This window comes from Ranitomeya imitator, chromosome 1 (genome assembly GCF_032444005.1).
Source record: "Ranitomeya imitator isolate aRanImi1 chromosome 1, aRanImi1.pri, whole genome shotgun sequence".
Lineage (NCBI taxonomy): Eukaryota > Metazoa > Chordata > Amphibia > Anura > Dendrobatidae > Ranitomeya > Ranitomeya imitator.
In genome coordinates, this window is record NC_091282.1 from 246,611,574 (window position 1) to 246,628,259 (window position 16,686).

At 44.9% G+C, this 16,686-nt stretch overlaps 1 protein-coding gene across 1 annotated transcript; it reads left to right on the top strand.

Annotated features, from left to right (window-relative positions):
• Nucleotides 1–1,426: 1,426 nt before the first annotated feature.
• LOC138666913 (uncharacterized) lies at nucleotides 1,427–5,896 on the top strand. The gene is made up of 2 exons (XM_069755101.1): nucleotides 1,427–4,153; nucleotides 5,115–5,896. Exons 1-2 carry the CDS (start codon nucleotides 2,931–2,933, stop codon nucleotides 5,338–5,340), a joined length of 1,449 nt encoding a protein of 482 aa, XP_069611202.1. The 5' UTR covers nucleotides 1,427–2,930; the 3' UTR covers nucleotides 5,341–5,896.
• The last annotated feature ends 10,790 nt before the right edge of the window (nucleotides 5,897–16,686 follow it).

A 16,686-nucleotide genomic window follows, 5' to 3' on the forward strand; every position in this document is an offset into this window, starting at 1 on the left:
TCCCGCAGCTATTCAGCGCGGCTTTTTTTTTGATTTTCCGCATTGTGGGCACAGCAGTTCCTGTTTTCCATAGGGTACAATGTAATGTACCCTGCATGGAAAACAGCTGCGGACCCGCAGCGGGAAAATCGCGGCAATTCCGCATGAAAAAAAGGATCGTGTGAACATGGCCTTAGAGTGCCAGAGTGAGTGGAATCAGCAACACACCACGACTACCTCACTTGAGCACTTTACATGTTTATGCAGCATGAGATAAAAGTTAAACAAGTGCTGAACTTTGCACAGCAAAAATGTCTTTAATATGGCTCCATGTACAGCGATGTGTGACCATGCCCATAGCGAAGTTGTATAGAAGCTGCCTGCTAAATACATGCACTAGTCTGCGGGACACTGCGGCTATTGCCGATGTCCTCTGACTGCAGGGCCTCGGCATGGCTCTCACCAGGTCTCCCACGGGGTGACGTCGCCGCGCTCCGGGGGGCCGGGCTTGCTCGGGGGGCGGAGCCCCATTCAAAAGAGGTGGTGCTTTGCTTCCTGCCCTTCCGGATCCCCTCACTTGGACCCGGACCTGTCTTGGGGCTGCCGGAAAATGGACCCGCTCCAGGAAGCGGTGAGGGAGAAGATTGGCAGGGAGGGTAGTGGTTGGCTAGCGGCGCTATTGGCCGCGAGCGGCTCCCTCCCTGCAGCGAGCCAGACGTTGCCGTCGGGCGGGCGGCGATTTGGCAGAGCCTCCTGGCCGCCGGCACGTCTGAGCCCGCCATTAATTTCAAAGAGGAGCGCGCGCGGCCCAAGTGTGCGCGCATCCTCACACGTGGGCAGACAGCACAGCGCGACGGCGGCGGTCGGGCAGAGGCAGGAGGGGGGAGCACAAGGATTGGTCAGCTCCGCTCATACGGCCGTGCTAATTCCCTGGGGAGGGAACGCTCAGCAGCAGCACTTAGTCACCCCAGCTGCACAGGAGGCTCGGGCAGTTGCTAGCATGGGGGGGGGTTCAGGGTTCAGCGGCGTCTGCATCATCACAGGAAAACGAGGGGACGGGGGAGTCACAGGAGTTGTTCTCTCCTACTCTACAGCCTTTGGGAGGGAATGGGAATAACACTGGGAAGGGACAGGAGTTAGGAACAGCGGCCCAGCAACAGGAGCATTCTGCCCCCATAATGGGACAGCAGACAGGGTTTGGGCACACAGGGGTGAGAATTGAGTCCCCTTTCCCTTCATTCCCGGTAATTTTTTCAACACCCCATCAACTTACTGCTGGGGGTCAAACAGCCCAATCTCACTTAGCGTCTGGGGTGGGGGAACATCAGAACACCTCGGCAGGCATATCGCCGATGGCAACCGGTGTGGGACTCCCCATACAGGGTGCTGGCACCTCAGCTCTGGTTGGCGTTCAGAGCGTGAGTAACCGCTCCGCGCGCAGCGCGTCATCGTCGTCATCATCCGGGCATGGCTGCCATCACAGAAAAAGGCGCAGGGAACGATACGATAGCAGGAGACGCTCCCACAGGTCCCGTTCCAGCCGTCGCAGTAGGCGGTCTAGAGCGTCAAGGTGGCGCTCTCCATCCTCTTCGGGCAGTTTATCCGGCTGTTCTCATCATCACGATGCGTCGGAACAAAGGTCCACTTCACGGATCAGACGGCGAGGTGCTACTATCCACGTACCTCAGGAGCAGACTCGCTCGGAACCCAGTACACAACCCGGTGAGTACGCCTTTACTGGTGCTTGGGGTGGTGATAGGGGAATTACGGGTAATATAGCAGATGCGGCCCCGTTTAGCGCGGGCTTCGGCAGGATTTTTGTAAATCCCAGGCTGTTGCAACCCGCCGCGCAGTCTAAGACAATACCTCCTCCACGCCCCGATATCTACAAGGATGGTCTTTTTTGCGGGGTCCCACCCCTGGAGTCACACCTAGATATTGCCATAAAGGAGCAAATTTGGGCGAACGAGTTCATAGACATTTGGTCCCTCGTATCCACAGAGCAACACTCGGTGGATAAGGAGAGACGGGTAGGTGAGAGAGTGTACGACAGAAAACCGAAGGTAGCCAAAACTATCAACAATTGGCTGCAGGCTTTCGCAGTTCTAGGATGCGTGATGGGAGAGAAACACCCAGAACAATGCTCCGAGCTTTTCATTTATATGGACAGCATATACAGTTCATATAAGTCCCATGGCGGCTCGGCCTGGTGGAAATACGACGAGGATTTCCGCCGCAGGCTAGCTGTCAATCCACATTTGGGGTGGGGGGTAAAAGCCACCGATTCATGGCTGCGGCTGATGATGGCCCAGAAGACTATGCAGCCCTTTCCCGGGGCAGCCGCCGGCAGTGCCAGCAATGCTGGGTCGGCAGTCGTACGTAGGCCAGGCACTTGTTGGCTTTTCAACGAGGGCCACTGCAAATTTTACGGATTGTGCAAGTATAAGCACGAATGTTCCGCTTGTGGGGGACCCCACTCTGCATCAAAATGCTCAAAAACCCCTCAAAAATGGATCAGCAACAAGTCATCCGCGGGGGGTGAGCCATCTGACACCGGTGAGCGTAAAAAGCATGGAACCATGGTTGTCCAGATACCCCAATAAACCGGCTGCAGCGCAGCTAAGTTTTGGTTTTTCGTTTGGTTTTTTCATCCCTTTTATTTTTCAAGAAAACCCCAGTTGTCAAATAATTTAAAATCGGCCAGGGAACTCCCGGCTATTTTACACGACAAGTTGAATAAAGAGATTAGAGCAGGCCGTTTTCAAGGCCCGTTTGATTCTCCTCCTTTTTTTAACCTACGGGTTTCCCCTTTGGGCATTGTCCCTAAGAAAGAGTCGGGTAAGTACCGACTTATCCACCATCTGTCATACCCAAAAGGCAGATCGGTGAACGATGGTATCCCCGACGATGACACCACGGTAACATACATACCTTTCGACAGAGCTGTTGAAATGGTCAGAAAAGCAGGACCAGGCGCCCTCATGGCCAAATCAGATATTGAGTCTGCATTCTGGCTGCTTCCGGTTCACCCGGACTGCTATCACCTGTTAGGAGCCATGTTCGAGGACAAGTACTACTTCGATACATGCCTGCCTATGGGATGCTCAATTTCTTGCCATTACTTTGAAATGTTTGGTACATTCCTGGAGTGGGTAGCTCGCAAGGTTGCGCGTTTGCCATCAATTACGCACTACCTTGACGATTTTTTATTCGTGGGTCTGGCTAATTCGGAGGTGTGTCATTATGCCCTGGCCCAATTTAAGGACGTTATGTCCTGTTTTGGAGTTCCTTTGTCGTCAGAAAAAAACATCGGCCCCGTCTCCGTAATCACATTCCTAGGAATCGAAATTGACTCGGTTGCAATGGAATTTAGGTTGCCCCAAGACAAGATATCAAAACTGCAAGAACTAATTGCGGGATGTTTAGCGGTCGGTAAGGTTACACTAGTTCAAATGCAATCCCTCCTGGGGTCCCTGAATTTTGCCTGTAAGGTAATGCCAATGGGCAGAATCTTCTCTCGCAGGTTAATTTTGGCTACGAAAGGCGTGAAACAACCCCACCACAGGATCAGGATCACGGCGCAATTGCGCAGCGATCTGATCATATGGCAGCGTTTTCTCTTTTCCTACAACGGGAGAACATGTTTTCAGGAAAATGAATGTGACAGTGATAGCTTAGGGCTCAGGCTCGGCAAAGTGGATGCGGTGGGTTTCAGCATCAGTTTTAGGGAACAGACGTGCGCGGACACATGGCCTGAATCGTGGGTAACCAGAGCCTGGACTCAGGATTCGGTGCTACTGGAACTGCTTCCCCTGGCGGTTGCCATGGAGCTTTGGGGCCAGTTTTTGGCCAACAAACGTGTGTGTTTGAGGCTGAAATCGGACAAGGCCACGCATGCCCTTAATTTCCTATCATCTTCCTCGTTACCGGTCATAAAGGTCATCGGGTTCACGGTGTTAAAATGCTTGGAGAACAACACATGGTTAAAGGCGATCGCCCACAGTGTGTCGGTTTTATGGATGTTAAACTTTGTTCTGATTCACAGATGCGGTATGGTCAGCAGCCGTGGGAACAGCAGCAAATTCGGGGATGCCCGCATTCGGTCTGGGATGCCCTGGAGAGCTGATTCCTTTGTTAAGGTCTTCCATCGCTCCTGCCACATGGAAAGCATACGGTAAGGCATGGGATGAGTGGTGTATGGTGGCAGCCGAAAAACCGGTAGGTAGCTCTGATAGTCTGAGACTCCAGGTTACATTGGCTTTTTTAGCACGCTTGCAGGCTTCTGGGGTGTCGGGAGCAGCGGCTCGCAACCGCATTTCGGGGGTGGCGTTTCATTTTAAGCTGCGCGGTTGGCCGGATTCTACCAAACATTTTTTAATTGCATAGGTTTAAAAGGCTGGCGGCAGGCCAGAGCGCGCAGCGATCAAAGGAGGCCCATTTCTTTCACTCTCCTGTCCAATTTGGTTAGGGTATTGGGCTCGGTTTGCGACTCCACTTACGAGGCCACGTTGATTTCAGCGGCTTTCAGCCTGGCTTTCTTCGGGGCTATGCGGGTTAGCGAGATCCTCCCCTCGTCCCGCTGCAGGGCAGGCGGTCTGCAGCTGGAAGACCTGGTGATCTGTGACGACGGGCTGAGGGTAAGGGTGCGCAGATCCAAAACCGACCAGGAAGGTAGGGGAATCTGGTTTCCCCTTTTTGCCATCAAGGGATCAATTTGCCCGTTATCATTGATTAGAAGTTACATGCAGATTAGGGGCAACGGGCTGCAATTATTCATCCACGAGAACGGCTCCCCTCTGTTTGCGTGCCAGTTCCTAGCGATCCTTAGACAGGCATTGACGTTTCTTGGTTTGCCCGCAGCGGAATTCGGTACTCATTCATTTAGGATCGGTGCGGCAACGGAAGCCTCCAGGGCTGGTCTGTTTGAATCAGATATACAGAGAGTGGGTAGATGGAGATCCCGCTGTTTCACCAGATATATCAGGCCGGAATTAGTGTTGCAATAAGTTTTGCATAGAATGCGCTATTAGGTTGTTTTTCTTTCTCGGATGTGTCTCCCCTTTTGTTTATTTCTCTCTTGTCCGTTCCGTTTCGAGTTTTTCATTTTACTAACAACTGTTTGTTTCTGGTTTCAGATGGTATGCGACCCAGCATATGGCTGGTGGGCCATTCTTATATATACTGGGCAGCACGGCGTGCGGAGTTATGCCCAGGAGGTTGTTCTCTTGGCCTTACAGGGATGGGCGTCATCTGGCGTGGAACAAGAGGTTTAACATGGTCACAAGTCCTGCCGGAGATTGTGCGAATCGCAAGAGTAGCATCCTCACCTACAGTGGTGGTTATCCATGCCGGTGGGAATGATTTGGCCTCTTTTCCTCTCGCTGAGCTTTTGACCCTGATGAGAGCCGATCTGGACAAACTTCCAGGCTTCTTTCCAGTAATGCGTTTGGTGTGGTCCGAGATGATCCCTAGATTGGTCTGGCGAGGTGCCAGGGAACTGAGCGCCATGGAAAGATCCAGACGCACGCTTAACCAGAGAATTTCTCGCTTCATCAGGTTTAAGAACGGTGTGGTGGTGAGACACCACCGATTAGAAGGAGACAACTCTGGCTTTCTCTTGCCAGACGGGGTGCATCTCAATGACGCGGGTCTGGACATCTTCCTGGACGGGCTTAGAGAGGGCGTAGTTCAGGCGCTCCATTCGTTGGGTGGGTCGTAGCTCGTGTCACGGGCTACTCCGTGGCGGAATGGGTGGTTATGAGGTTGGTGATGATACCTGCGCCGGGAGTCCGGAGGGCAGTAAATCTCCCTACACCCGTTTGGTTGGCAAAATGTTGCCGGGTTCTAAGCTGCGACCTTAATTATTAAGCCAAAAGAGAAAATTAAAAAATTGAAGTTGACTTTAAGCAAGTTATTTATAAAGTTTAATAAAAGATTCATATTTAAAATATCCGGGTGTGGCGTCACTTTGTGGGAGAATAGTTTCTTTAGGTCTCTGCAGTCTAGTCCGTAACCAGACCAGACTAGTGCATGCTGTGATTGTTTTTCCACATGAACCTGAGGTTTCCATGAACTAAAAATTAAGAAGACTTGAGAAACCTCCAGTTCGCCATCATGAGAAGTCCTTCAAGGGAAAACCTGGGGGGACAATTTGAAAATATTGGGGTGGTGGGGCATACTGGTGACAATAAGTTATACTTGGATCCAGCTACCTTCCAGAGCTTTAGAGAGGTCATGGTGACCTGAGCAGAAGGGCAGGAGTAATTTCAGAATCACTACTTTAGACCACATGTATAGTGATATGGAGTAAGGAGGGTAGTTAGTTGTGGAGTTAACTAAAATAAGTTGTATGATTCTGCACATTCTAAACTATTTGATTTGGAGGGTGTTTTAAGGTATAGTAACCAGAGGATCACTATTTTGTTTGTATTTATGCTGCCAGTGCAAAATATATATGGAATATCCAATTTTTTAAGATTATTTTGTATGGTTTTGTACAGTCCAGGATAATTAGATTAATAAAGGTTATCTGGCTAATCTCTTATAGATTTGGATCTGATCACATGAACTCTAAAGGCCCCTTCACATTAAGCGACGCTGCAGCGATACCGACAACGATCCGGATCGCTGCAGCGTCGCTGTTTGGTCGCTGGAGAGCTGTCACACAGACCGCTCTCCAGCGACCAACGATGCCGGTAACCAGGGTAAACATCGGGTAACTAAGCGCAGGGCCGCGCTTAGTAACCCGATGTTTACCCTGGTTACCATGCTAAAAGTAAAAAAAAAACAAACACTAGATACTTACCTACAGCCGTCTGTCCTCCAGCGCTGCGCTCTGCTTCTCTGCTCTCCTCCTGTACTGGCTGTGAGCCGGAAAGCAGAGCGGTGACGTCACCGCTCTGCTTTCCGGCTCACAGACAGTACAGGAGGAGAGCAGAGCACAGCGCTGGAGGACAGACGGCTGTAGGTAAGTATCTAGTGTTTGTTTTTTTTTACTTTTAGCATGGTAACCAGGGTAAACATCGGGTTACTAAGCGCGGCCCTGCGCTTAGTTACCCGATGTTTACCCTGGTTACCAGTGAAGACATCGCTGGATCGGTGTCACACACGCCGATCCAGCGATGTCTCCAGGGAGTCCAGCGACGAAATAAAGTTCTGGACTTTATTCAGCGACCAACGATCTCCCAGCAGGGGCCTGATCGTTGGTCGCTGTCACACATAACGATTTCATTAACGATATCGTTGCTACGTCACAAATAGCAACGATATCGTTAACAATATCGTTATGTGTGAAGGTACCTTAAGCTATGTCACTTTATTATGCATGGTGATGCCTATTGAACTTTGATTTCTGACACTATTTTTCATAAATATTTTCACTAACCACTTATAGTTACTGCTATTATTTGTAAATTATTTTACTTATTAAAAAAATAAATCACATGATTTCTCTCTGTAGGATAGCACGTCTGCAAAACTATGTTGTAACGCTCAGCATCAACCTCAGTGTGTACTGAAAATATTCTCGCTGTTTAAATAACACAGTAATTATGTGCACACAGCAATCTCACAATAACAACCTGCTGCCACCTGTACCTGCCTTTCAGCACACGTGTAAAAAAGTCTTTTAATATATTTATTGTTTAAAATTCTAAAAAAGGCTTACTATAAGAATTTGTGTGTCTGGGAATGTTTGCTCATTTATCTACAAGAGCATTTGTGAAGTCAGACACTGATTTTAGAAACAGGGCCGGATTTAAGTGGTGGGTGGCCCGGGGCCCATTTTGGAGGGAGGCCCATTTTTCAAGGTGTTGCAATATGTAATGCAAAAACACAAAATGAAACTAACGCAAGTTTATTTACAGAAATCATTTATGCAGAGTAATTCAGGTAAAATCATTCATTTTTTACAATCCAGGCACTTTCCTTGATTTTTTGTGCTGCAAAATCACTAATGATGTCTCTAAAGTCCAATTCACGCAGTATATCTGACTCGATGCTCATGATAGCCAAATTTACAAGTCGTTCCTGCTTCATGGATGTCCTTAATCGGTTTTCAACTAATTTGAGTTTTGAGAAGGAACACTCACCACTGCAGTTTATTACCATCAAAATTAGATGTATCCTTAGAGCTATCTCAATATTTGGGAAAGTGTCCTGCACACCCTTTTCAATGATAAGCTTGTACATGGAAAGTTCAGTACTGATATCTTTTGGCTTCCTCGAAGGTAGCCGAACAAACTCTTATCTGATCTAATTCAAGGGAGCGATCATATAGCTGAATAGGCAGCACCTAGAAGCTTCTGTTGGAATCGGAGAAGGCATGCCATAAGCTAACCATTAGGTACAGGGAGGGTACTAAGGAAGTCTGGCTAGGCTAGCCAGGTCAGTGGATGCTGATGCAGGTCGTGCCATGATTCTGCCGCTCTGCGCCAGCCACTGAGATGTACTGTAGGATCGTAGCCAAGTCCCTACACTTTCAATAGTTTCTCTTTTGTTAAATGTTCCTTATCATTAAAAACGGTTAAAAAGCAAAGAGACGTGTATTTTACATGTTTTGAGATATTTATCCCTATATTGGTGGGAGGCCCCGCTTGGTGGGTGGCCCAAGGCCTGGGCCCCTCGGCCCCCCCCTAAATCCAGGCCTGGTTGGAAAATAGGTCCCATTCTCATTCAACGGTGTTCGATAGGGTTGAAGTCAGGGCTCTGTGAGGAACTGTCAAATTCTTACACACCAAACTCACCAAACCAAGTCTATATGGATTTTGCTCTATGCACTTGAGACAGTCATGCTGAAACAGAAAAGGGCCTGGTTCTTCACATGGGGTTAGTGAAGAAGCCAGAGCCTCGGCAATATTGGAGTGCTGACGTTTTGTATAACACTCCACTGTTCACAATGACCCGTAAATGTTTTGTGTCCATCCACAAATTTTTACATTACAATGATAATGGACGCCCTCCCTTTGAAGTATACAAAGAAGGTCGCATGATAACACAGCCTCTCCCCGCATCTCCCCTCCTGTTTTTTCCACATTTCTGGCATCTGTTCTAATAGGTTCTTTATGAGGCGTTGAGTTTTTTGGTGAAAGGGTTAATTTACTCAGTAATCTGTGCTATTGCGCGAGCAGGTTCTATCTGGTTCTGGCTGGTTGTATTGCCGCACTTTCTGGAGGTTTTGATTGGTTTAAACAGAAAGTGCGGGAAGAATTTCTTCTATATAATCAGCTGTTTCATCAGCTGTCTCTCAGTCACCTGATGAAGAAAGAAGACAGCTGATGGATTCCCTTTTACAGCAGCTGATCCAGAGAGCGGAGGCGGAGGGCGGCACTGACTGGTTGCGGAGTTGCCTGGCTATGAGACCGGCTGTAAAACCTACCTCTGATATTGAGGTGTCGGCTTCTCCTGTGCCTAGGTCATCGCCCTCCCCTCAGCTTGATTAAGCTTCTTCAACGTCGGCGAGGTCAAGTCGGAGTCCCAGGAGGAATCGGAGGGCGAGAGTAGTGCTGGCATCCCCGTCGCGCAGGACCTGAGGCTTCACGGAAGTGGTGAGAGCCTGAATGTTCCATTGTCTGTAAATTCCCTTAGTGTAAGAGATTTAGTAAGGGAGGCTTTGGAAGATTATTTGGGCAGTGGCGTTATTTCTCCTGCTCCCAGATCTTCTTTCAACGATACTAACTGATAGTTTTAATGCTGTTTTGAAGCCAGGTATGCCGGAGATTCTTTTGAAGGAGTCTTTTACATGTGAGGTGTCTCCACTGAGTTTTCATTTGAGCTCTGCGGTGAAGGAGCAAATATGGAGCAGAGTGTTTATTGACATATTCTCCCTTTTACCTTCTGGTAGGGACCAGCATAATAGATTTGAGAGAAAGGATGATTATGACGATAAAAAGAAATCTATCCCAGTTAAATCGTTTAATAACTGGATTCAGGCTTTCTCCATCTATTCTGCTGTATTAGGTGAAAAATTTCCTAATCTTTGCTCTGGGCTCTTTCAGCTTTTGGACTCCATCCTTGAAGCGTACCATAATTTTGGGGGTATGGCCTGGTTGCTTTATGATGAGGCATTCAGGCAAAAATTATCTATGTTCCCTAATTTATCGTGGGGTACGAAGGATGTCGGGCTATGGATAAATCTCATGTTGCCTCAGAGGTTTCCGTCCCATAGACAGACTCCTACCCCCACGGTTAAAAAGCGAGTGTGCTTCGCGTTTAACGAATCAAGCTGTAAATGGGCCCAGAACTGTAGGTTTCGTCATGAATGCTCCTTCTGTGGGGGCGTTCACCCAATGGCCAAATGTTTTAAAAAGCAAATGCAGAATAGCCAGAATGGGAACATTAGAGAATCTTTTTCTAAAAGCACTGACTCCAGTGATTCTGGAAAGAATGGTCCCATGGCTAAAAATCTATCCAGATCAGGAGAGTAGTTCTCTACTGTTTAATGTTTTTTTAAAAGGATTTTTTGTACCCCTATTTTCAGGTGTTGGCTGTAAGTTGGTGGTTAATCTGCCATCTGCACTTGAATTTCCACACATCGTCGAAGAAAAAATTAAAGCAGAACTAGAATTGGGTAGGGTGTCTGGTCCTTTTGATACTCCCCCTTTGAGAACTTTAGGATTTCCCCGCTAGGTGTAGTTCCTAAGAAGGACAGCGGGTCTTTAAGACTTATTCATCATTTATCGTACCCTAAGGGTGCATCGTTAAATGATGATGTGAGTAATTATAATTGTTCAGTTCAATATACTTCTTTCGATGTTGCATTAGACTTACTACGTAAATTTGGTCGCAATGCCCTTCTGGCAAAATCGGATATAAAGTCAGCTTTTAGGATTTTACCAGTTAATCCGGATGGGTTCAACTCCCTTGGTTTTTCTTTTCAAGATAGATTATTTTTTGATAAATGACTCCCAATGGGTTTTTCCCTTTCTTGTTTCTATTTTGAGTCTTTTTCTACGTTTCTTCAATGGGTAGTTGAGTTTGAGTTTTTAGGTGGCGGTATGTTGCATTACCTGGATGATTTTTTGTTTATTGGTCCAGTAGATTCGGGTATTTGTCAGTCTATGTTGGTACAATTTTTGGAAGTGTGTAATCACTTTGGCGTTCCCATTGCTAATGATAAAACGGTAGCTCCTTGTACCTCTCTTGAGTTCTTGGGTATTCTAATTGACTCTCAAAGTATGTGTTGTTCGTTACCTTCTGAGAAATTGTCTAAGTTACAAGCTGTTATTTCTCGTTGTTTGATTTTAGAAAAAGTTACGCTGAAAGAATTGCAGTCTTTATTAGGACTTTTAAATTTTGCGTTAAAAATTATCCCCATAGGCAGGGTGTTCTCTAAAGGGCTATATGAAGCTACAGTTGGTTATTCTTCCCCGCAGTCTCATATACGTTTTGGGAATGCGTTAAAAGATGATTTAAAGGTCTGGTTAAAGTTTTTGTCTAGCTTTAATGGTAGAACAATGTGGCAGACTTCATTCGTATCAGCTGAAGATTTGCGTTTATATTTTTACTCTGACAGAGAATTTGGTTTTGGTGTATCACTTGCTTCATTTTGGGCTTTAGAGTCTTGGCCGTCTTTTTGGCATCAAGACAGGGTTCTAAATAACCAGACTGTTTTAGATTTATTCGCCATATTTTTATGTTTGCAGCTCTGGGGTGTCGTTCTCAAGGATAAACGAATTTTGTTTTCCTCTAATAATCAGGGTTTAGTCTTTGCAGTGAATACCCTTTCATCAAAAAATAAATGGGCTGCTCGGATCATCAGACATTGTTTTTCTTTGTTTGGACTTTAATATTTGGATAAAGGCTTCTTTTTCTTCTAATGTGAGCAATAGTAATGCTGCATCTGTTTGTCACTGCCAGTTCTTTCTACTCAAGAGGGAGTCCATGAAAATAGAAAAAAACAAAGCTTTCTGCCCGCAATGGATATGGAATGTGATTCAGGATTAATTTCACACTTTATTGCTAAATCCTTGGCTGATAGAACATGGGCCGATTATTTGGTGGCATGGCAACTTTGGATCAATTTTTGTTCGGTTAGGAATCACCCTCAGGACAATTGTAGTGTGGGGATGGCACTTAGTTTTTTGGAGCATCTGGCGAGAAAAGGTTTATCTTTTTCTGCCTTATCAAAAAATGTAGCGGGAGTTTCATTTTTCCTTAAAAAATTAGGTGTAAGGCCAATGTCTGATATATTTCATGTCCGGCAGTTTTTAAAGGGTTTTAAAAAAGCTCACTTTAAACCCGACAACCGTCGTCCTATTTCTTTTCATTTGCTCAAAGACCTTTGTTCATGTCTTTCATCGGTTTGTATTAATGATTTTGAATCCTGCCTTTTTTCCACAGCTTTTTCTTTAGCTTTTTTTGCGGCTTTACGGGTAAGCGTTGTCTAGCGTTCCAGCTGGGTCAGTATCTTGTTTTGCACTTATAATACGGGCACTATACAGGGTGCTTAGTCAACATTACATCATGTAAATACTATTAAGGGGACGCCCGTTCTGTACCTCTAGATAAACCCCATGAGGTCTTAGTTGGCCCGCTACCTGGGGATATAGGACCCTAGCTGCTATTTCATGCTATATTGTTCTCTTTAGGTATATCGCCATACCATTGTATATGACTCAACAAAGTAAAGGATCCTTCTTTATATGGAACAGAGTTCCAACAGGGTATGTTCTTCCTCCAGTACCGGTTCTGCAAATTCATTATAATTTTCTCTCTCTTTTTGTACATTCCACCTTTTTTGTACATTCCAGCTTTGTATTATACGTCTTGGTCGTTACATAATATGTCCATTGGCAGCTTATCGATTTTGATATGGATTCTTTGCCCCCCTTTTGTATATTTGTATATATGTATATATTTACCTGTTTGTAATGTTGTTTTGTTTCTTTGCTTGTTACAGCGGTTTTGTGAACAAGGCAACGGGTTGGCCGAAACGTCAATTCGCCTAGTATCTCTTCTTCTCCAATTTAAATAAACTTTTCAATTAATGCATCTGAAAATCATACAAGTGCAGTGATTTCTTCTGACTTTATCAGGATTAATTTCACACTTTATTGCTAAATCCTTGGCTGATAGAACATGGGCCGATTATTTGGTGGCATGGCAACTTTGGATCAATTTTTGTTCGGTTAGGAATCACCCTCAGGACAATTGTAGTGTGGGGATGGCACTTAGTTTTTTTGGAGCATCTGGCGAGAAAAGGTTTATCTTTTTCTGCCTTATCAAAAAATGTAGCGGGAGTTTCATTTTTCCTTAAAATATTAGGTGTAAGGCCAATGTCTGATATATTTCATGTCCGGCAGTTTTTAAAGGGTTTTAAAAAAGCTCACTTTAAACCCGATGACCGTCGTCCTATTTCTTTTCATTTGCTCAAAGACCTTTGTTCATGTCTTTCATCGGTTTGTATTAATGATTTTGAATCCTGCCTTTTTTCCACAGCTTTTTCTTTAGCTTTTTTTGCGGCTTTACGGGTAAGCGAAATTGTATTCCAAAAGAAGTCTTTTCCTTCTGGTTTCTTTTTTGAAGATGTTAAACTCTGATTCTCATGTCATGTTATTTATTAGAAAATCTAAAACAGACCAGATGGGTAGAGGCTTCTCCTTACGTCTGAATGCTATTTCGGATGTTATATGTCCCGTTTTTAATACTAGAAAATGGGTTCTATTAAGGCCCAAAGTTAATGGCCCGTTTTTTATTTATCTTAATGGGGACCCTGCTACGATTTTGCAATTCAATTTTATTCTCAAAAAATGCCTGAAAGTGTTAAATCTGCCAGACCAAAAAATATCATCCCATTCTTTTTGTATTGGTGCGGCAACAGAAGCTGCTAGATTGGGTCTTCAGGATAGCAGGATAAAAAGTATCGGCAGATGGGATTCGAATAGGTTTAAACTGTATGTTCGCCCTGATTTGTATACTTCTTAACATATGGTTCAGTTTTTAGGTTTATTATCCGTATGGATCATTGGGCATTCTTATGTCTTTTGGGCTGAGAAAAGGGCGAATGTGAGATCGTATACAGAGAATCTTTTTTTTAATACCTCTTTTCTTCAAGTTTTTTGGTTTAGCAGGCGTGGAATGCGACGGAGGAATTTCATAAACGACATGCGAAGATTGAAGAAAATATGGCCTAGTCCGGACTTAGTAATCTTGCATTTGGGTAGCAACGACTTGGGAAAAATTAGCACCCTTAATTTGATTGCTTTGATGAGGAGGGATATCTCCATTTTAAAAACGGAATGTTTTAACTCTACTTTAGTGTTTTCAGAAATTATACCAAGGTTTTTATGGTTTAGTAGCAACATGGTTTTTCTTGAGAAGATTCGTAAAAGAGTCAACAGAAATATGGAAAAGTTTATGTCTTTAACCGAAAGTTTTTCTTTCAGGCACTCAGATCTGGAGGAAGTTATCCCGGGCATGTATAGGGGGGATTTGGTTCACTTATCAGATGTGGGACTGGATATTCTGAATTTAGATTTCCAGTCCATTATTGAGAAATGGCTTTGGCGTTTTGGGGGGCCTCACCTTGTTAAGGCAAGGCATTTGGGAGAATACCCCGTTGAATTCGGGTGGATTTGGTAATGAGATGGAGTAATATATTTATTTATTTAATTGGTTTTATTCTTGATTATCGGATTAAAATATAATTTTAGATATAACTCAAAATAAACGCCACGGCCATTTTCTTCCAACATATATCTCTTGTGTGACGTGTCTTTATTGGGGTTTTATAATGGGGCTTGTGTTACCATGGACGCCCTCCCTTTGAAGTATACAAAGGGGGTCGCATGATAACACAGCCTCTCCCCGCATCTCCCCTCCTGTTTTTTCCACATTTCTGGCATCTGTTCTAATAGGTTCTTTATGAGGCGTTGAGTTTTTTGGTGAAAGGGTTAATTTACTCAGTAAGCTGTGCTATTGCGCGAGCAGGTTCTATCTGGTTCTGGCTGGTTGTATTCCCGCACTTTCTGGAGGTTTTGATTGGTTTAAACAGAAAGTGCGGGAAGAATTTCCTCTATATAATCAGCTGTTACATCAGCTGTCTCTCAGTCACCTGATGAAGAAAGAAGACCCCACCCTTCCTCCCTTAAGTTATGGTTTTTAATGCTTACAACTGTCGTGTCATTTATTTGTGGGAGACTCGCCCGTTGAATTCGGGTGGATTTGGTAATGAGATGGAGTAATATATTTATTTATTTAATTGGTTTTATTCTTGATTATCGGATTAAAATATAATTTTACATGTAACTCAAAATAAACGCCACGGCTATTTTCTTCCAACATATATCTCTTATGTGACGTGTCTTTATTGGGGTTTTATAATGGGGCTTGTGTTACCATGCATGGTGTCCTCCAAGAGATTACCTCAACTTTGACCAACTTTTCAAAATGCAGCCGGTGATTGATTACTTCAGCAACAAGTTTGCTGAAGTGTAACATGCCCCAAAGGGACTTGTGTGACTTAATACCTAATCCATTTCAAGGGGGGGTCAAAGTCCTACAGTACCTGCCCAGTAAGAGTGCCAGGTACGGAATTAAACTCTACAAGCTGTGTGAGAGTGCCTCAGGGTGTATCCGCAAGTTTAAAGTTTATGAAGGGAAGGACACCTAGATTAAACCCCCTAAATGCCCCCCTGTCCTGGGAGTGAGTGGGAAAATTGTGGAGGATTTGGCGCACCCACTGGTGGATCAAGGATATCATCTCTACGTAGAAACTTTTTATACCAGCATCCAACTCTTCATGTCCCTCTCTACGTGAGGTACCATAGCCAGCTGTACTGTCCACAAAAATCAGAAAGGCCTCTCTATAATGCTAATTGGGCAACTGCTCAAGAAGGGTGAGAACAGAGCCCAATGTAGCGACAACAAGCTGGTGGCCAAGTACAAGAACAAGAGGGATGTCTGTTTCTTGGCCACAATACATGGTGATGGCAGCAACCTCACCACTGTACGAGGCACGTCTACACAGGTCCACAAACCTCACTGTGTCCTGAGGTATAACAAGAACATGGAGGTAGTTGATTTCTCTGATCAAGTCCTCCAGCTGTACAGTGCTATGAGAAAGGCTAAGGTGTGTGCACTTTGTACAGATGGCAAAGTACAACACTTTCGAGCTATCACGATGTGCAGGCCAGACCGGTATGTTGTATCTTCAGTTCCAGGAGGTAGAGTTTAATGCCCTGATATTTGGCAGTCAGGAAGGAGCGGGCCCCTGTATTTTTGGAACTAAAGATGTTCGTATTGTACCAGGCCAACATGTCGTCAGTGAGGTCCCGCAATACGGCAAAGAGAGGAAGGTCGCAAAAATGGTGCCGAGTCTGTTACAAAAGGGTAATACACAAGGACACCATTTGGCAATGCGAAACAAGCCCTGAAAACCCTGGCCTTTGTATGAAAGAATGCTTCAGACTGTAACACACATTTATGAACTACTAAATTTATTTCTGACTTACACAACTTACGTATGACAACCTGACATACACTACACAACTTACGTATGCCAACCTGATGCATTGTACACAATTTACGTATATGCCACCAAATTACTGCCACCACAGTAGTTTCCCCCTACAAATGAAATATCAGCATATTCCTGAGAAATTGCACAACAAATATTTGTGTCCATTTTCTCCTGTTACCCTTGTGAAAATAAAAAATAAGAGCTGAAAGATAATTTTTGTGGAAAAAATGTGATTTTTTTATTTTCAC

What these genes read in the sequence shown, in the direction of transcription:
- LOC138666913 (XM_069755101.1), top strand. Translation starts at nt 2,931, where the DNA reads ATGGTCAGAAAAGCAGGACCAGGCGCCCTCATGGCCAAATCAGATATT. An exon ending in TGCCACATGGAAAGCATACG is followed by an intron (nt 4,154 to 5,114) that starts GTAAGGCATGGG and finishes TTCTGGTTTCAG; the next exon opens with ATGGTATGCGACCCAGCATA.